Genomic DNA, 21,187 nt, shown 5'->3' with positions numbered 1-21,187 from the left:
ATTCCCATGACAATGCTCAGCTAAACGTTGAACACCGTACAGTTCTATGCTGCAACAGCCAGTCAGAGTTGTGTCAAGCGCTGCATTGCTGAGTCACTGCATACTTTTCTCTCTTTATGGAAGTAGCAAATGTAGTCGAATATTTTTTTCACGTCAAGTGTAGTTATTTTGTAGAATGCATGTAAAACAAAATGCAAACATATACATGTGTTATTGACTGCTTAGCTGTCTTGCAGAATTGTACATATGCATACTTCTATTAGCCCTCAAGCTGGTGTTGTGTCGCCTGTTCCATAAGCTATGTATTATTGACAGTTGACGAGTAAAGACTGTATCTGACTGATGTCAGTGTCACGATACTCAAGGCAGTGATTGTATCATACATGAAAATATAGTATCAAGGGCTCCCTCATATCGATCATATTATTTTAGTTCCCAGTATGTTTGGGACTATGCGTGTTCTTGCTGCATGTGCAGACATGTAATGGGATGTGAGTTCAGTTTGCAAATCAAATGTAAAACAGGTTCCTGGGATGCTTTAAAAGGTCAGATTTGTTTTTCCTACAGCAAGGAGACTTGATAAAGTTGTCTTGCTTTCAGTATGACAAAACTGACTCAACAATAACACAAACTACGATGTTCAGAGCAAGTGAGAAGCTTAATTCTGTGATATCACGACTTCTGAAAGAACGCTGTGTCTGAGGAAGGCTGGCATGATGATACACGCGTTTCCTATTTTACGTTTAAAATATTTGGCTTACTTGTTTTAATTCGACCTTTCTTTAATCGGGTGAAATGAGTTGAGACGCAACTCTCTCAGAACACTGACCTGGCATGATGGTGCTGACTCGAACTAGTTCTAAAAGCATAAAATTCTCTCGATACATTTCACGTCATTTATTTTTGTTCCTTCAGATCAGATTTGAGTTGGAGGTCAGACAAGAAAGCAGGAATATGACTGGAACTGTCTTTTAAATGGTTCAGACCCAGCATCTGTGGTCTGTTATGCATGCAGTGTGTTCTGACTAAAGGTGGAGAGCAGTATATCATCTACTTTTACATGACAGGAGCAACACACTCAGCTTGTGTTGTTTGTTTGTTTTATTCTGGTTGATTAAACCAACACACTGGCAAAATAGACCACTTCTTGCTCATGCTCCTCTTTCATCTCTTTGCAGGCCAGGATTTACATAGATAAATAGAACCGCACCAGATACATCCTCAAAGTAAATAGTTTTGGTCGACTCCCTCTGAGAACATGCTGACGCTGTGCAGCACAGTCGGTGCCGGGTGCTTGTTTCCATTGTTTCTTCTACTTGTGTGATGAAATGAAACAAACACAATCAGGCACTGTAATTTGCTACTGTGACCATTCTTTCTTTAATAGGAGACATTGAACTGTACACCTCGATTTTCGCAAAACGCACAAATAATAACAGCCACCGCACAGTAGATGGCAGGTCTTAATGGAGGCAGCAACAGATAGCCAACACAGTCAACCTCGAGAAGCGCTCCCACTGAAAAGATACAAAAGCAGGACTTGGGTCTTGGAGAAACTGGGCCATACCGGGTTAACAGACGCATAACAAGAACCAGCAAAACACCAACACAGCACAGACTAACACACACATCCATCTGATGGTAACGACTCAATCTCAAGACACTGTGTGATTAAAAGTTTTTTTTTTTTCCCCTATACAGTGCAGTTGGAATGAAGTTTTATTGTTGTGTCATGATACCGACAATAGACAAATAATAAACGTAAACTTAGACAGTTTACCTGCTGACATGAAGTTAGAATATGTTTTTATTTATTGTTGGTCTGATGAAAACTGGACCATTAAAATGAAATTGTACTTTTCAACATCTGAAAAACATACATTTGGGGGTCAATTTACTTCACATTTATACTCATGGACGTATGAAGTTCACTGGGTAGTGCATCTGAGCTGGGGCCTCATTCACTCCAATGCAAGCTGCTTAGCGGCACATGAAGTTGAAATGATTTGCGCTTCCAGGTATAAAGGAAATGCCTCCCAACACTCTTGAATGGAGATAAAATGATTCCATCTTTTGGCTTGACCGTCCATATGCTATTAAATCAAACTGATCAAATTAAGACAGTTTGTACTTCATTCTGCAAATGTTTCAAAAGTCCAGTGGCGGTATTTAAACAGGATGTTGAACAGCGAGGAGTCAAGGAAGGTTTCATCGCAGCAAAAGTAAAGTGACAAATTTTTGGACGGAAAAAATAAATTACCAGTTGTCTTTAAATTTAAGTCCTCCATTTGACTGGGACAACATTTGACTTGCTAACTCATTTTTAAATCTCGATAAAAGTCCCAAACGAGAAGTGTGCGAATGTCTCAGTACTGCCAGAGTCCGGTTCCCATTCTGGTAAATATGTTCCACATTACACTCACCCATGAATTTAACAGGTCCCCCTAGAGCAACTACAACCCTGATAAATCATAATATTCTGTTTTCATGGAGTCTGTTTGAGAGATGCATTCATCCATTTTAGTGGTCACTCAGGAGCCTGCAGTTGTGCTGATGGTGGACTGAGTTCCACTAAGAGGTGTTCCGTAAATGTGTCCATTCAAGTGATCAGATTTGATAAAATGAACAATAAACTGATACAACTCAACAGTACCACGAATCACAGATTAATCAAAGTGATGGGGAAAATATTGAGGAGGCGTACAAAAGAGATGCACAATGAGTTTACGACGTTTTTTTAGTGTTTGTGACTGTGAACGTTCGAGAAAACTATCTCTCAAGATCCTGTTTGACTCATCAGTCGTGTAGAATATCGTGCGTAGATTGGCGGGAAATTTTTAACTGAAACAATTTGAAAATGTTTCGATGTAAAACCTTTCCATATGCACTGTATATGAAAATGTAATGTCACGGGCACTAGTACTGCAAGAAGAGGTCGCTTCATGGCACAGCATTGGCGTCTTTCCGCACATTTTCTCCAAGGACATGGTCATCCTATACACTGTAAATATTGTTAACATAAAAACACTGATACAGATTTTTCTTGGTCATATTTCACGGTTTTCAACTCATAATCCAAATTTCACATCCAAAAGTAAACGCACAAAAGGGACCACTGGAAGAAGACAAAGGCAGAGATTGTAGGTAGAATATTTCCACAAAGCAACAATATAAAGCCTGACAGCAATTTGCACTTTTCAGCATTGATTATATATTACAGAAGCTGTTCTTTGCTTTAGTTGGGTATTTATGCGCTCTGGCTTTGACCCTTGCCACTCTCTTTTTTTACACCAAGGTATGCAGTTTCATTTTGTCTAAACTCTGACATTTGTAGAAATGATTTTCTCCATGAAGTGCACTTAGAGTGATATCAGCGAATGTACGGACACTGAATGACAGAAACACTTTGGTCACCATGATCTGTTGCTACTTTCACACACAGACAGAGACACATGCTTGTGCACCCACTATGTCACTAGTCTAGTCAAACATAAGACCTGCAAGCAGGATGTGTGTGTGTGTGTGTGTGTGTGTGTGTGTGTGCGTGCGTGTGCGTGTGTGGGTGGGTATGTGTGAGTGCAAGCGTGCATGTTTACATGCGTGCATGCGCAGCTGGTTGCCTTCTCCACTTCTCAGCTGTGATTACCATGATTTGATAGCGAGGGATGGAAAGAAACACAGGGAGAGATGGTGCTGATGAGACGATTCACCCCACTGTGTTGCCTGCCTGGCGCCTATCCTCAGCAATAAGCTGCCATCTTTTGTCTTCATCGCTGCAGCTCTTATCAATGATGGCTGTGTGTGTGTGTGTGAGAGAGAGAGAGAGAGAGAGAGCCTGCTGTATGCTTATTTAAGAAGCACTCATTGAACAAAGTTGATTACACATTCATTAAAGCTGCAGCCTCTTGTACGCCACTTGACCTGTCCAAGTGACAGGTGGATGAGACTATATAATCTGCATTCAGATGGCAGATGGGATTGTTCCTGGTATGTTAGGATTAGGGGACAGCAGTTCAATTAAAAATAAATAAGATGTCGAGATAATATGATGGGTCCTTTCTTTTTTTAAAGCTTATGTTGCCATTCGATCACTGTCTCAAACAGTTGATACTCGACTATGATGGATGGTGTTATATCTAATTAAACCTCGTTTGCCTCTGAAATGTAATTTAGTAGGGCTCCTTGGGATTCAAATTCAGCATAATTTTTTAACTTAAATCACATCCAGATTCTTTTCAAATGGTTTAATCTTGGATTCTGGATAACTTCCTCTGTCTACAGGTTAAGATTAATGACGTTGACAAATGGTAAGAAGATGTTTACTTGAAGGATATTGAGTAAAAAAAAAAATTGAAGTCAGTGCATCTTTTTGTCTTGGTGTCAAGAATGTCTGTTTAAAATTTCATGGCAAATTTATTGAGATGATGTTGACATACACATGAGAGAAATGTAATGGAAGTGTAAGAAAATCAGAGATCTCTATCAGGATTTCACCTCTGTCACCATAAATCTACATGTCATGGCAACCTGTCCAGTAATAGTTATATCAGTGTGGATCAACCTTGCCAACTGCCATTTCAAAGAAAAACAAAACCTAACACCAATTTACACTCTGCTGTTGAAAGACATGCAGCCGAACATGCAGATAAAGAGGATTTACCTGAACCGACTCCAGCTCTCCAGAACACAGAAGAACCTCAACACAGTCCAAGTAATACAAATGACAGGATTCAAACATTCGTCTTTGATCATGCTTTACTGGATATTATATTGTCAAATGGCATCTAGAGTGGAGACTTTAATGTGCAATGATTTCCCATTTGGGACCCTACTTGAGCCTTCTAATTCACACGGTCTAAGACAAATGGTGTCTTGAGCAAAGGGGGTTAGCATCAGTTAATCATGGGTGTGTCTTGGATGTAAAGTGTCAAGATTTTAGGCCTGGATTTTGTTGGTCAATGGGGTTTGCGCCACCTCACGATAAGAACACATCAACCTCACCTGTGGACTCAGATGAATGACTGCACAGCACCAGGCGTCTGCCTTATTAATCTTTAATGCACCATTGACTATTTTTAAACCAACCGCTTTGACATGTCAGACATGTAATTAATAACATTAAAGCGACACTTCACCCAAAGAGTGCATTTTCCCTTCAAATTCTCATAGAGAGGTGTACTGAGCTCCTTCCTGCATCACTTCTTTGTGGCTCCAGAATGTAGAAAGTGCCAGCCACGTATATTGAGCTTGATGCTAATGACCACTGATGTGTAACTGCAGCAAAAATATCAATTTACGAACCCTCAAGTGCATCACACTTTATTTATCGAGCCATATGCTCAGCAATCCACAAACACCTTGATTTGAATCAAAAATAGACTGAGTGTAACACCTCTTGTTCAGTGCTAGCATCAAGGAGAGCGGATCAGTGCCTCAAGTGTCATGCAATTATATATGTTCTATACTGTGCAAGTATCAATCAAACTATGGGCTTCTTTCATTTAGGTAGCCCAGGGCTCTGGTGTACTGTGCATTCTGCCCCACTGGATGGCTGTGACACACCAAATGCAACTGGGCAATGATTAATTTGATCCACTAGACCCGTGTTATACTGCCAGTTATGGCTGCAGTGAAAAGGGCCTGACTGCCCGATTGATTCAAAAATCAGTGCTGAAAAGCCCGGGACAGAAGATCAGTTGGTGACTCCCTCTGCCACGAAGCTGGGTTTCCTATCATTTGTGTTTGTCTTATGCGACACACAGCAACACAGGCACTGTTTCATCTACTTAACTGGAGCTGCACTGACACAACGTTGCTGCGGAGTTTAGCATACTTCAAGACGTACTGTGGCAGTACAATCGTGCTGGGCTACACTTCGAGACAACGATACATTGTATCAAAAGTAGACACCTTAGACTGAAAAAGCTCATTTCTTTTCATAAGAAATATTTTTCACTTCTTTATGAAATAACAGAGATTAAATAATGGGAAGCAAGTACAGCCTTGAATTTTTTTCTCAATTGTGTGTTGTTAATAAGAACATAATAACATTTTAGGATAGGACAGTAGTTACCTTCAATGTGGTACATTTTGGTCCAGCTCTCTTTTTAATGTGTTCACATCTGGTATAATTAATAAACATTTTATCACTGGTGTTAGCTGGATGAGTAACAGGCTAGAATAACCGTTCTTTTTTCAGGGTTTTTATTCCTCGTGTTCCCAAACATATCCTTGCGTTTCCACACTAAGGATGGAGCAGCGAGTGATGCCTGTGTGCGGGCACAAATCACTACGGATCGCATTCACTGGTGTCTCATCAAATAGTCACCAACTGCATTGTAGGGAAATTGTAGGAAAAAGCTCATGTTCAATGGGTCTACTGAGTTTCAAGTAAAAGTTCTATTAGAAACGCATGAGCAAGCAGAGACCTACATTATTAAGTCCCCATCACTGAACTATCTTGCGAAACCCTACAGAAAATTTATTATCGAGCCTCTGACAGAGTTGAACACCAAATATGGTTTGAACACTGTAAGTCTCAGATTGTATCTGTGCACTGAATTTGACCTCCTTTTTGTCCCTGCACCGTGTTCCAACGTGCCACTGTGTTCATGTTTCCATGTTACAGAGACAAAGTTGTTTTTTGTTTTGTTTTGTTTTTTAATAAAAGGTGATATGACAACACCTGTTGTCATGTTGCTCCATGTTGGCTCCTCAGTTTCACATCAGCTGACGTTGGAATTTGTAACAACAGCTTTTGTGTCCTGAAATAGATCAAGAGTCAGGAGGTTAAGTGTGTGTGACAGTCCAATGATGAATGTCAACAGGTGATTTCTGTCTGTGTGCATTGCCCACTGCAAAAAATATCAATGTTTAAAATTTTCTCAAAGAAAAATATTTTGGATTACAGGTTTACAAAAAAAGCATGATTTTATACTTGAGTGCTTCACTTAAGCTTATTAAAACTGTTCTTTTTTGTGCCTCAGTGCAGTGTGTGTCCGTGTCTAATAAATGACAGTTTCCACATGTAGTATATGAATGTGTATGTGTGTGTGGTTGTTATATACACACTTACTGCTCTCTAGTAGTGGCCGAAAAAATCTGTGTTCCATAATTAAACTTTTAAACGTGTCAGTTTCTTGGGATGTTTGACTGTAGGAGAAAAGCTGACAACAGCTTGCCATTTCTTACAGTGTTTATTGTGTGTGTGTGTGTGTTCCTTTACCCCCACAGGAGGTTAGTTTTCCTTCATTGGCTTTCAAAGACTCTGTTACCTAACTGTCCTTTTCCTGGACTCCAGCTGAGTGACTTGCTTCTCTGCTGTCTTTGTCCTTTGACAGACATTATGATAAGCAGCAAGGCACATCAGCATACAGGAGAGCGCTTGAGCTAGCAGGCTAGATGCGCACGTTTCAGACTGGCTCTTCATCAAAGCCCCTTGAACCTGAAATTAACTTGCATTTTATGACTGGATAACATTTAGTTGGTGCAAAATATTGTGAAATGTGACCATAAAAGAATATTATTTTCGGAGCCGAGCCACATGTAGATGTGGTTGAAGCTGACTTAATCCACAATAACCTAAAAAATAAAGGGAAAAAAATAGCCTGACATAGGGGCAGCATTACTCAGAGGTAGAACACCTGTCTAGCAACTGAAGGGTCGCTTGTTTGACCCTCATTTCCCCCTGGTGACCATGTTGAAGTATCCTTGAGCAAGATACTGAGCCCCTAATTGCTCTCGATGGCCCTGTGACAGACCAGCGACCCCTCCAGGATGAACCCCGCCTCTCACCCAATTACAGCTGGGATAGGCTCCACCCCACAACCCTTAACAGGAAAAGTGGTATAGAAAATGAATGGATGGATGGATGGATGGATGGATGGATAGCCTGATGTACTGCTGTGTCCTACTTTGTATATTATATATTATATATATATATATATATATATATAATATATATAAATATATATATACACACACACACACACGTTACATCAACTTCAACTGCATCTCCGAGTGCCTGACATATTCCAATATGACCTTTTTTTAATGTGATAATGCAGTTTAAATTTAAATGATTAGATTTCCAGTGAAGCATCATATTTCAGTGTATTGATGCTTATAAAAACATCTTGTATTTTATATACATAAGTGTATATATAAATATATATGTATATTTTTTTTTTTAAATCCCTTATATTGGTAGCAGAATCAGCCCCATATATCCAGTACTGATCAAGTTCAGACTACAGTATTATGTTAAATGGTCTTACCATTCATTGTCAAGTGGAAATTAGAGTGACTCCATCACGTATCTGTGATGATGGAGTTTCCTTCCTCTCTAATATGGGTGTCGGACCTTAAATATCCTGTATCAGGCTCTCAGAGAGACAAGTGTTGAGCAAAGATGAGTGGTGTGATCCAGTCTTGTCGTTGTCAGGAGGTAAAAGTAGAGCGGCACATGAGACACAAACGTTTCACAACATTTTCATCATAACCCAGTGATGTGTTTGATAAAGGCAGAGCTGGACTGACAGAGGGACAGCTGATGGAGTGATTATTGTGACATTCCCCTTCTCCCTAGGGAAACTCATCTAATTTCCCACGCAGATCAGTCAGAAGGCTACACATCTGTGGACTGAGCAATCAGACGCAGGCTGGTTTAGTATCAAGTCTGCTTCCACTTGAGGTTTTCTGATGTTTCCTCGGCTTCTCGATGATCCAGAGAAGATGTCCCCAGCCGTTAAAGTCCACATTTAGCCAGATGAAAGATGAGCCAGACGCTGACAGAGATTCAGGAGAACGCCAGAAGGCTTCAGCCATGCCTGCTGGGGATCCTTTAAGAACCTCTTCAACCCCATATAGGTGAAGAAGCTGTTAGCACTGGAAGAAGAGTTAGCATTCTAAACATCTCTCTCTCTCTCTCTCTCTCTCTCTCTCTCTCAAACACACACACACACACACACACACACACACCACCTCTAATGGGAGACGGCCATCTGCACTTGTACCTGTGAAAACCAGGTTCTTCCCACTCAAACTGTCGGGAAGTACATTCTGGAAATCTGACGTTTCCGAGCTCTTTGCAGGGGAGCAGCTCTATTCACATCTCGGTGGTCTCATGTTATAACTCAACGCCAAAATAAACGGTGTGAAGTCACAAAGCTTGTGTGATTGAGAATGTGTGAACCTTCCCTCTGCACTGACAGAGAACGGGCGAGAAGCAGAAGCTGTGAAGATTCGAGGCATAGACTCTGCCTCAGTTTTGAACTGGAGTGTGCTCACATCGTCAAAGTGCTCGTTTGGCGCCGATCATTAACTGTGAGTAGCAGGAGTCCTATTGTGCGAGGGTGTTGTGTGAGAGGACAGTGCTCAGTGAATAGGAAGTCTCACTTGTAAATTATCTAATAAGATGTTTCAGTGAAAACACTGCCAATGTATTCATCAAAAACATCCAGTCACTGGCAGACGAACTCACACATTCATGCTGTTCTTTTGCATGAACACATGGGGGCAAACGCAGCTGTCATCTCACACACGCTCACTGCTGTCCGACAACATGCCGCCTGTGTTTGACGTCTGCTCCTGCAGGTTATTACTGGAGTAGAAACTGGATGTCTCCGAGACTGTTTTCGAGATGCTCCGGGATGATGACCCGTTGGAGGTGAGGTCCAGTGAGGAGCTTTGTGGTCCTGCCCCAGCAGGAGCTCCAGCAGGCTCTGGACCAGTGACTGCCTTGATCTTGGGTGGCTCCATTTCATCACTAACCTGGAGAACAGTGGACACGGTGGTCTCCATTCGGCTAGTCTTGTAAACGCTGGTCTGAGTTTGAAAGTAACGTGTGGACTTGAGTTCCAGGCCTTCATAAGAGCCTTGAGGGACACAAGGGCAGCAGCGGAAGGCTTGTTTGAAACCAGCTCGGAACCTGTGACAGAAAAGCACACAACCAGTTGATTTAATTCACTCTAAGTATATGTTTAAAACTGCTGCAACAGCTGACATGTATGATGCTGAATTAACAAATACAGTGGCCACATGAGACCAAAAGACTCACCAAACTATGTGTTGCTATTGCTACTGCTAAGAACTACACAAACTGATGCAGAACATTCAGACCATGAAGTCACAGAAAAACCACATATCGACTACATGAAACAAAGTTACTAAGAGAGATTCTAAACCTCTGCCTATATTTGTTATATGATAAATACAGTGTAGGACTTCATGCAATGGTACAGGAATGAGTTCTAATATCTGTAAATATTTAAGCATTGTTGAGCATCCCTCATTCTTGGTGGTCATTTCTTAAGATTATCTTGCTGAAAAAATTTGCAAATCCCATGCACTTTTGTCACACCTGATTTCGGGCAGTGATTGAGAATCTAATTTTACGTTCCCGTCAGCTTTTAGTCAAGGGAACTTCTGACAATGATAACCTTTGAGTTGGCCTACAAGAATACATCCAACCTGCAGCACTCTGTAGTGTCAGATTTGCTGTAGTGATGTGAATTCTTTAATTGATCTGTTTTATCCATTTCTTGGGAGGTAAAACAAATACATGTGTGGTAGAAGAATTAGGAAATGGAATAAAATTAATCTTTTTAATATAATCTTCTCTTACACTATATCTATATTATCCATCCATCCATCCATCCATCCATCCATTTTCTTCCACTTATTCTTGTTAAAGGTCTCGGGGGGGGGGCTGGAGCCTATCCCAGCAGCTTTTGGGCGAGAGGCGGGGTTCACCCTGGACAGGTCACCAGTCCATCACAGGACCAACACATATAGACAGACAACCATTCACACTCACATTCACACCTACAGTCAATTTAGAGTATCCAATCAGCCTCGTCCCCATTTGCATGTCTCTAGACTGTGGGAGGAAGCTGGAGTACCAGAGAGAACCCAAGCAGGCACAGGGAGAACATGCAGACTCCACACAGAAAGATCCCGTGCCCGAGCCGGGACTCGAATCCGGAACCTTCTTGCTGTGAGGTGACAATGCTGACCACTGCACCACCGTGCCGCCTTATATTTATATTATAGTTTATTCAATTGCTTGGATAAAGAAAACATTTCAGTTACAAAAGTCTGTTTTGGGCATAGCAAGAATTTAGAATGCAATCTTTGCTTAGCATGTTATTTAAACAACAGAGAACTAATACAGTGCGTGGTTATTTTACGTGCTAACATTGATACGTAACTACAGTGGCAAGAAAAAGTATGAGAACCCTTTGAGCTTTCTTGGATTTCTGCATAAATTGGTCATAAAATGTGTTCCGATTTTAATTTAAGTCACAACAATACAATCGTACATTCTCCTAAAGTAATACTCCACACAAAAAAAAATGTTTTGATTTTTGTTTATTGAACACAAGATGTTAACATTCACAATACAGGGTGGAAAAAGTATGTGAACCTTAACATTTAGTAACAGGTTGACCCTTCTTTTGCAGAAATAACCTCAACCAAACGTTTCCTATAGTTGCAGATCAGACCTGCACAACGGCCAGGAGGAATTTTGGACCATTCCTCTTAACTGAATTGTTTCAGTTCAGCAATATTTTTTTTTGTCTGGTGTGTATGGCTCTCTTGAGGTCATGCCACAGCATCTCAGTGGGGTTGAGGTCCGAACTCTGACTTGGCCACTCCAGAAGGCGTAATTTCTTCTGTTTGAAACATTCTGTTGTTGATTTACTTGTATGTTTGGGGTCGTTGTCTTGTTGCATCATCCATCCTCGTTTGAGCTTCAGCTGGTGGATCGATGGTCTTGTGTTTTCCTGCAAAATGTCTTGGTACATTTTGGAATTCATTTTTCCATTGATGACAGTAATCCGTCCAGGCCCTGAGGCTGCAAAACAGCCCCAAACCATGATGCTCCCTCCACCATATTTCACAGTTGGGATGATGTTCTGATGCTGGTGTGCAGTGCCACTTTTCCTCCACACATAGCGTTGTGCATTCCTTCCAAATAACTCAATTTTTGTTTCATCTGTCCAAAGAATGTTGTCCTGAACAGAACTGCTGTGGAACATCAAGGTGGTCTTTTGCAAACTTCAGACGTGCAGCAATGTTCTTTTTTGTCAGCAGAGGTTTCCTCCGTGGTGTCCTCCCATGAACTCCATTCTTGTTCAGACTTTTACGTATTGTGGAGGTATGAACAGAAATGTTTGCATGTGCCAGAGATGTTTGTAAGGCTTTGGCTGATGCTTGAGGATTCCTTCTCACCTCACTGACCATTCTGCGCTGTGCTCTTGCGGTCATCTTTGCAGGACGACCACGCCTGGAGAGAGTGGCAACTGTCTTGACCTCCCTCCATTTGTAGATGATCTGTCTAACTGTTGAGACATGGACATCAAGGCTTTTAGAGATACTTTTGTATCCCCTACCAGCCTTAAGTAGCTCAACAATTCTTGCTCGCAGGTCTTCAGAGCTCTTTGGTGCGGGGCATGGTTCCCATCAGACAATGCTTCTTCTGAACAGCTATTTCAAAACTAGTGTGAGTTTTTAAAAGGCAGGGCAGCTTGAATCGACTCCTGCAAACTTGTCACACTAATTGAACTCCATGTTGGATGACACTTGACTCAAATTAGCTCTTGTAGAAGTCCTTCGCCTGTGGTTCACATACTTTTTCCACCCTGCACTGTGAGTTTTTTACATGATGTGTTCAGTGAAAAGATGAAAATATAAAATTTTGTGCCGTATTAGTTAAAACAGAAGTTGTTTATCTATTGTGGTGACTTACATGAAGATCAGGCCACATGTTATGCCAAATATATGCAGAAATCCCAAAGGGTTCACATACTTTTTCTCGCCACTTTATATCATAATCTATTTTGTTTCTGATGTAATCTAGTAAATTTAATGCTGCAATTAGTGCATAGTTGTATAATCATGACATTTATGTTCATGATCCTATAGAGCAAACTTGAAGAACATCCCTAACTCACAAGACCATTTACATACTACCTCTTTCCAAAGGACCAGAGCATCAGTCTGGCGAACACAGTGTCTGTACTTAGATCGCTGGAGACTTCAAGAGACGTAACCTGAGACGGATCAGCTAATCTTAGCTTCTCTTGGCGTGCGGAAGGTGTCAATTTGAGCGTTAAAATCACTCTAAACGTTGCATTGAGATGAAGCGGTAAAACACATACTGTCAAGGAATGCAGGAATAAGTGGGTAGTTGAGTAGAAGAAATCACAAAGAGCTGACAGCCATCGAGTCATGAAACAAGGAACGGGGAGTAATGTCAATAAACTGCGAGCAGATGAGAGATGGGATCGATGAGCAATGAGATTAGACAGCCATCATCAGCCACTGAGTTACTTGGGCTGATAGAGATGAAAGATGATCCATAACTTATACAGAGTGACAACTTTAAATCAAAATCACATATTTTTAGTTTTACGTAACTAATGAGCCTAAGAGTTGAAAAACAGCCAAGTACGAAAGCTGACGTCTCTGACAGGCGGCCACAATGGAAGTCAATAGGAAACAACCGATGAACGACATCAAGCCATGCTGACCATCTGTCTTTATTTGCCAAACAAAATTTACTGACATTTCTGCTGACGGAGTGAATGCTAATTAGTCTCAGTTTGAGATGAAACTGTTGATGGTAACAGAGGGACTCGGTCACAATAAGACTTTTTCTTTTTTTGAAAGTTTTAAGTTTATTTTAACCTCAGGCTTTGAAAAGTGGAGTTTCTTTCCAGACAATTGATTTCAAACTGAGCATTAGCAGCATCTCTTCTGTGGCAGAACTTCCCACTGCTGGTCACAGAGGCAGCAGTGGATGATGGATGGCATTCTGGTGTCTGGTGTGAAGCCGGGTGTGTTTTTGTCATCAGCTAAAGCTCCAAAGAGTGATATATTCACCGCTATACAGGGAAAATAATTTTATCCCCCTGAAGCATCGTCAAATTCTCTAATAGAACAAAGGAGAAAACAGCAAGATGTCTTCCGGCTGCTTATCTTCGAAGAGTATTCATTGGGCATTCACACTTTCTTTGTTATGTTGACTATTTACAAGGATGGAAATTGTCTTTTTATTACCTCTGAATGACAATGAGGATAAAATCACAAATCACGAGTGTCTATTAGAATCGTACCAGCTTGTTTAATTCATGACATGATAAGCAGGGAAATCAGCCAATTGTAAATCATACTAACCTTCAGAAATAATTCCCCATCACTTTAAGTATAGTTACAATAGCCTACTGTTGTAAAGAATTCAAATCATGACTAAGTCTTAAATGCCATTTGTATCAGTCTCATTGCACATGCCTGTTGATTTTCACGGGTGATAAAACATCAGCAACCACACTAAAAGTTTCATGCGTTTCATCTTGAAACCCCTTGGGAAGCACTGCACATCATGTCTTTCTCTTGTCTCACTCTGGGTCGTGTCTTGATAATTCGTTGGGATTACTACCTTGAGTATTCAGAAGCAGGATATTTCAAGTTATTTGTATTTTCTTGAAAAATAAAGTTGATGGTAGATTAACAAATCTATTGAAAGATTAAGCTAAGTATTCTTTTCAACCTGCTGGACATTTTTCTCAGGTGTTTTGGTTGAAATGGGGACCAAGGTGAAAGCAGTCGTCCCATTCATGAATGATGCGACCACAACTAGAGTCCTGCAGTGTAATCATACTGAGCAATTGTCCGCATCAAAGTCTGTCCACTGGAAGTGTCTATTCTTAGTGACATGTGGGAACTGCAACGATTAACCTGTTTCTTATCACACACAATTATTGAACTGATTTTGTTGTTGTTTGCCATGAGAACAACTGGCAAAAAACAACTTTTTTGTTAAAAGCCCTTTCCAATCGGAATAGTTAGAATAATAATAATAACAATAACAATATCGGAATAGTAAACCTGCTGATATTAGATCCATTTCATCACTTGTTCTGCTGAGTTCACACATGAAGACGGTCTGTTGTGTCTACCAATCAAACTGCCATTGTTAGTCAACAGTACACTGCAGTGTTTTGCAGTCGAGGTCAAAGCATTGTCACTAAATATTGTGACAATTCAAATGATCTAAGTTTGTATGGATCATTTCAACCCAAGCACTTGAGAGAATATGACCTGCAGGTCAAAAAATACTGGCTTATTATGTCAATAACTTCATCAATCTATCATAAACTATATTTATCAAGCAAAACAAACAACAACCCAAATGTCCTTCCTCTGAGAACTTAAAGTAAGTGATCCCAACTAATTATCAAGACACCATTCTGGCAAAGACAAGGCAGAAAAAGATTTTCATTTGAATGGAGCATGGAATATTCTGTTATTGCTTTGTGTTTGTTGGAAACACTTCATGGACAAATGGACAATTTTTTTTATATAGCACTTTTCTACCTTAGCAGCACTCAAAGCACTTTACAGTGTCATCTCATTCATCCATTCACACACACACACACACACACTCACACACTGATGGTGGAGGCTGCCATGCAAGGTGCCAACCTACTCATCAGGAGCAATTATGGGTACAGTATCTTGCTCAAGGACATTTCAACATGGTCACCAGGGTTGAGGATCGATCCAGTGACCCTTCGGCTGCTAGACGGCCACTCTACCCCTGAGCCATGCCGCCCACATGTTGTTCATATTGTTGTCGTTATGAAACATGCATGAAATGTTGAGTTTCACTGACAATCTTTTATCAAAAAAAATTACCAATTTTTTTTTTTTTTAAATTACAAAATGTAGAACAAGTGCAATGTGACTGATACTGATGTTTTAGTCTTAGTCATGATCTGAATTACTTGTTAGAATAGACTATTGTTTTGGAATACTGGTATTCTAGTGTTTCTAGATTACAGAATTCTACTTTACTACACATATACTGTATATCTTATACATGATTTTAAGCTAAATGTTCTGATCCTCAATGACTTGAAGACTCAAGAGTGTGTGTGTGTGTGTGTGTGTGTGTGTGTGTGTGTGTGTGTGTGTGTTTATAATTGTTGACCTGTCGTTGAGGCAGCAGTAGATGATGGGGTTGTACATGGTGGAGCTCATGGCGAGCCACATGATGGCCAAGTAGGCCTGCTGGATCACCGGTTCCTCAGTCAAGGCGGGGAAAAACTCGCACAGCAGGAAGTAGACGTGGAAGGGTAACCAGCAGATGGCAAACGTACACACAACCACGATCATCATCTTCACCACCTGACACACAAACACACACATGCATTGCATTTGAATGCATTTGCTTAATCACATTGTGGATATCATCATGTTGCCAGTGTGCTCCACCAATCAAGGTAATAAGACTTGTGTTTTTCCATGGACAACACATACTGCTCCCTTCCTGAGACCTCATGTGCCTGGATGATCATCATAAAGGGATGATTTAATGCAGGTCTGGGCATTATATACTGGGTTAGTCTTATTTAGGTGTACCTAATGAATTGACAACAGTATAGAACTGAGATGTTGCTCAACCTTAACAGTGGATATATGAAGCTAAGAGAGCGAGAATGATGTCATCACTGTGCACAAACCATTAAACTGAAAGCAAAATTGAGTTTTTTCCTTATATTCTGACATTTTCAGGTCTTCTCATGAATGAGTTTCAGAAAAATGTGGTCAGAGACTGCAAAATTACAATTAAATTGATCCATTAAGTGCTTAAGATTTCACGGCAATCCATCTCATGTCCAGTTATTTCACACAAAAACCATAACCTCACAATCAAAGTCACAGGGATCAAACGATTTGAGAACCATTAATGTAATCGTAAATGACAACTATGACGCCATCATGCTTAAAAGGTTGAAAATATGTGAAGTCATGAATAAAAGCAAGAATCTAAAATATAGAAGGCTAATGTATATGTATACATAATGTGTTGTCTATGACATCCTGCAAAATATGTAACTGCAGTAAGTCACTCATCAGGTTTCTACCCAGACCAAATGTATCATCAGCTTTAATGTAATTTCCAGTAATTCAGCAATAGAAAAAGGCAAATTTCCACATATTTCCATCCACTACTCTATGGGAATATAAGGTATTTGGTGAAATAAAGGAGAGGGTGCAGTGAGATGTTATAACTAAAAGAGCGCAAGTCAAACACGGATACAAATGAAGGAGAAAAAAACAACCAGGCGGATCCACCTCCCTTGGCCTACAAGATTTTCTGCAATTTCTGGCATTTTTTATCAAATTCTCAGTGTTTCCACTCAATTTTTTTCATGTGCTAATTCCAAACATGCATTGGAAAAAAAAAAGGCGGATTGGAGATGCACAAGGACGCATACAGGTCATGTTATGGGATAAGTGAGGTCTTCATAAGGACAGTAATCTCTAAGGAAATGCAACAGTGTAGCTGTGGACACACCTAAGATCTGGCCATGACAGGCAAATGAACAAGAAAAAAACAAAAGACGCAAAACAGGTGTTGAAGGAAGGGAAAGGGAAGAGCAGGTGGGCCGGAAACCCACCAAACCTAAGGACATGAGAGCGCATGGCAGAGTCAGCGGATTATTATTGTTTGCCATCGAAAAGCTGTGGTGAGCCGAAGTGCAGGGTACCTTGCGTTTGGCCATCAGCTGCTCCCTGTAGCGGTCTGAAGAGTCTCCAGGGATCTCACTGGCCCACAGGGTCAGTCCCACTACCAGATAAGCACAACCCATCACCAGCAGGGGAAGGAAGTATATCAGGATGGCCACGCACACATGGTACCTAAAAAAAAACAGGCACAAAAATGTTATCTGTATCCTCAACTGCAACCTGTAGGGTCAGGTATCGATGCTGATCAGGGGAGAGAGAGGAAGGTTGTGCAAAGCTCCCAGACTGAGGGGAAAAGACTTTCATCTATCAATGTTGTTATGGCTCAACACCACTGGTTGAAGCAGTTGGCTGCCCATCCGTTCTGCTCTCATGTTTTTCTCTCTTTCATCAGGTGCTTGATCACAAGAGAGTTGCTGGGTCTCCTTATAGACAGTGCCGTCTAGACTTCCTTTAAAATGAAAAAAAAAAAAAAAGGGTTTGAGTTCAAACAACAAATTTTTAAAGAGCTCATACTCTTACTTCAATCACACCACTAAAATCACTGCTCTCCTGCTTGCAGACATTTCACCTGCAAGAGTATTTCCTTTTAATCAGTGAGCGGATGGACCCTGTCGCTATCGCCACCCAGTCTACTTGAAATTCATTACAGGAAGACGAAGAAGACAGTGCACATGAGAAAAGAACAGAAATTTACCCTGAAGGGTTTCTGACACATAGGTTTGGTGTTTTTTTTTTTCTAGTAATACTATGTAATAGTAAGTGGTAGGGGAAAATAAATTAACAAATAATTTCAAACAAATGGAGAGAAGCAGAGCTCAAATGAAATTTAATATCCATTTGATATGTTTTCTCTCCAATCAGAGGAGCTTTATTGGAATATGAGCTTCAGAATTTTCTTTTCATACATTGAAGGTTGGTGGCACGGTGGTGCAGTGGTTAGCACTGTTGCCTCACAACAAGAGGGTTCCAGCTCGGGCATGGGATCTTTCTGTGTGGAGTCTGCATGTTCTCCCTGTTCCTGTATGGGTTCTCTCTGGTACTCCAGCTTCCTCCCACAGTCCAAAGACATCAAGAGGGGACGAGGCTGATTGATACTCTAAATTGACTGTAGGTGTGACTGTGGGTGTGAATGCTTGTCTGTCTATATGTGTTGGCCTTGTGATGGACTGGCGACACATTCAGGGTGAACCCTGCCTCTCGCCTGAAAGCAGTTTGGATAGGCTCCAGCCCCCCCGAGACCTGTAACAAGAATAAGCGGAAGAAAATGGATGGATGGACATTGAAGGTTGGGAAAGAAACTGTATAGATGGGGTTTTTCAGCTGTTTGACTGTGTTGTGTAGGGACCTTTTTTGAGCTAAGCAGACCACTTCTTTTGTATTTTTTTGTTGAGATTTTAGTTGTGTAAAACAGACATCACTGTGAACCTCTGGATTTGTCCCTGTATTCAATTCCATTATCATTCTCAACAGTCAAATGATGGCTGTCATTTGCAAATTTGCAGAGGTGTTTGTGGGAAGCCAAGTAGTTGTGGGTGTATACAGTGCAGAGGAGGGGGCTGAGCACACATGGTTATTTATCCCTAAGGATAAATCAATCAGATTGACTATTTTACCAATTTTAGAGAAACAGGCACCATAGACAAGTAGCAAAACTCAAAAGGTTCGATACATGCATCAACTCTAAAGAACTACGGTTGCTCACCACTTTAGGTATAACGTGTGTGTCGCTCTTTGAATTGGACTTGCAGTTATTGACAGAGTTATACTACAATACTGCAATGTAGAGTTTGTTTAAAAGGATGGAAGATGCATCTTCACAGCTGCCGAGCCCCCAAAACTTGAAACACTGACACACCTGGAGCATAGTTATAATACACAAGCTGCTCATTAGGGGTGAGGGTTGAATCAATCATCATTAGTGTGTTGGCTGGGGGACTCAAATAGTTTTGTTTTGTAACTCAATTTAAGACATTAGGGGCTAAATTCCAACCTCTGCTCCAATGACTGTCCAATGTAATAAAACCCTTTATGAAATAATCAAATTTGACAGTTTCAGTACTTAGCCAATGAGGTTCGGTTGATTAATCACAGACCACAGTGTTTTAGCCAATTAACTCCCTCCCTGTTAATGTGTGGATGTTACTACATGGGTGCACTGGTTTTAGTATTGTCCATCCATTGTCTGTCAATTACAATGTGAGAAAATAGTATTATGTCACTCTGTGCCATGTGTATAACATGTTTAACCATGTTCAAAGAGGAACAGACCCCCCCGACTCCAACACCTCCAGGGGGACCCTCTATTTTCTCTCCCACGAATGCTGCAGATGAGCCTCACAGGCCATTTCCTTGGTTATTAACTACAATTATGGTAATATCATTGAATACCCAGGAGCTTTCATCAAACACACACACACACACACACACACACCAACATGTAGAAACACTGCAAGGGATGTTTCTGATCGAAGGGGAAGAACTAATATCAGAACCTTGAGAGCTTATTAGGTTTACTCTGCTGCCTGGGGGGATCTCGTGAAACTTCTAGCTGTTGTAGATGGAGAACAGTCTGGTCAACATGAAGATTACCATTGTGTTGAACTTGCAGTTTGGATATGATGGTTGGAGGAATCAGTACAGCATGATAAAATAAAACCAGGGACGTCATCTTTCAGATAAATGGAAGTATGTCTCTCCCCATGGGCGAGGACCATTTCCAGTATATTGTCTTTTTAAGTACAGGCTTGTGGTTGACTCGGTCTTTTCCTGCTGAACTCATCCCACACAAGCTAATAATTGCTGTTTGCCTGCCTCAACATTAAGAGGATGTAAAATGGGCTAAATCAATTATGGCCATTGAAAATGCTCTCAAGTACAGTACTTATGAGATAGCCTTTCATTTGTTTTTGAACTTTTCAGGAAAATGTCTTGTACATTCATTAGATCTGAAGTGCTGGCTATAATATAATGTCTTTTCACCCAGATCTCAGCCTAAATCTAAACAGGATTACACTAATTCTACTGTAGAAATTATCATGAAAAATGGTCAAGGAGGGAGGATGAGCCAGGGAAGAACTCATCAAAACTATTGAAACACTGGGCATGGTAAAGGGATTGTTCACCCAAACAAGCCAATATGCACAAGGCCAGCTTACACTGATAATACTTTTGAATGCAACTTAGACCTTTTAACCTATTTTAATGTTTAAAAAAAGATGACTGCTCATCATCTTTAAGGTAATCCTGCTCAGTAAATTCTGTTAAATAGGGATATTTTTATGCTAGCCAGTAAAGATGAGATGTCTGATCAGGAAAACCAGAATCAGGCACCGGTACTGATGCTATTCCCACACTGGATATTATAATGGTGCTGCTGATCCACACACTAGATTCCATTCCATAGCTTGCTCTGGTCCGTGAAACCACCATAACATAACATAACACATGTAACTGAGCCATACACAGTTCAAATAAACTGCACTGGAGTACATTTATAATATGAGTTTATCTGTACAACAGATTGGCTGTCAGTGCATAATTCATGAATCTTTATAAGATTTTTTCCATTTTCATTTAAATGCTTTTCTAAGAAAACATGACAAGATTCAATGATGGGCCAAATGTGAGAGGTGTTGCTCTTAAATCC

At 40.6% G+C, this 21,187-nt stretch overlaps 1 protein-coding gene across 1 annotated transcript in view; it reads right to left on the bottom strand.

Annotated features, from left to right (window-relative positions):
* Positions 1–8,017: 8,017 nt before the first annotated feature.
* The window catches only part of tacr1a (tachykinin receptor 1a), a 51,720-nt gene continuing 38,550 nt past the window's right edge, over positions 8,018–21,187 (bottom strand). The window contains exons 3-5 of the mRNA XM_086205457.1: positions 17,562–17,712; positions 15,998–16,194; positions 8,018–9,928 (exon numbers count right to left, since the gene is read on the bottom strand). Of these exons, the coding sequence (XP_086061583.1) occupies positions 9,535–9,928; positions 15,998–16,194; positions 17,562–17,712 (742 nt within the window). The 3' untranslated portion in view covers positions 8,018–9,534. The remainder of the gene's footprint in view (positions 9,929–15,997; positions 16,195–17,561; positions 17,713–21,187) is intronic.

The sequence above is a fragment of the Aulostomus chinensis genome, chromosome 6 (assembly GCF_037954235.1).
Source record: "Aulostomus chinensis isolate RoL2024-O1b breed Wild chromosome 6, RoL_Achi_v1.0, whole genome shotgun sequence".
NCBI classification, from domain to species: domain Eukaryota; kingdom Metazoa; phylum Chordata; class Actinopteri; order Syngnathiformes; family Aulostomidae; genus Aulostomus; species Aulostomus chinensis.
The sequence above is the reverse complement of the archived record's forward strand: the minus strand, read 5'-3'. Positions and strand labels throughout refer to the sequence as shown.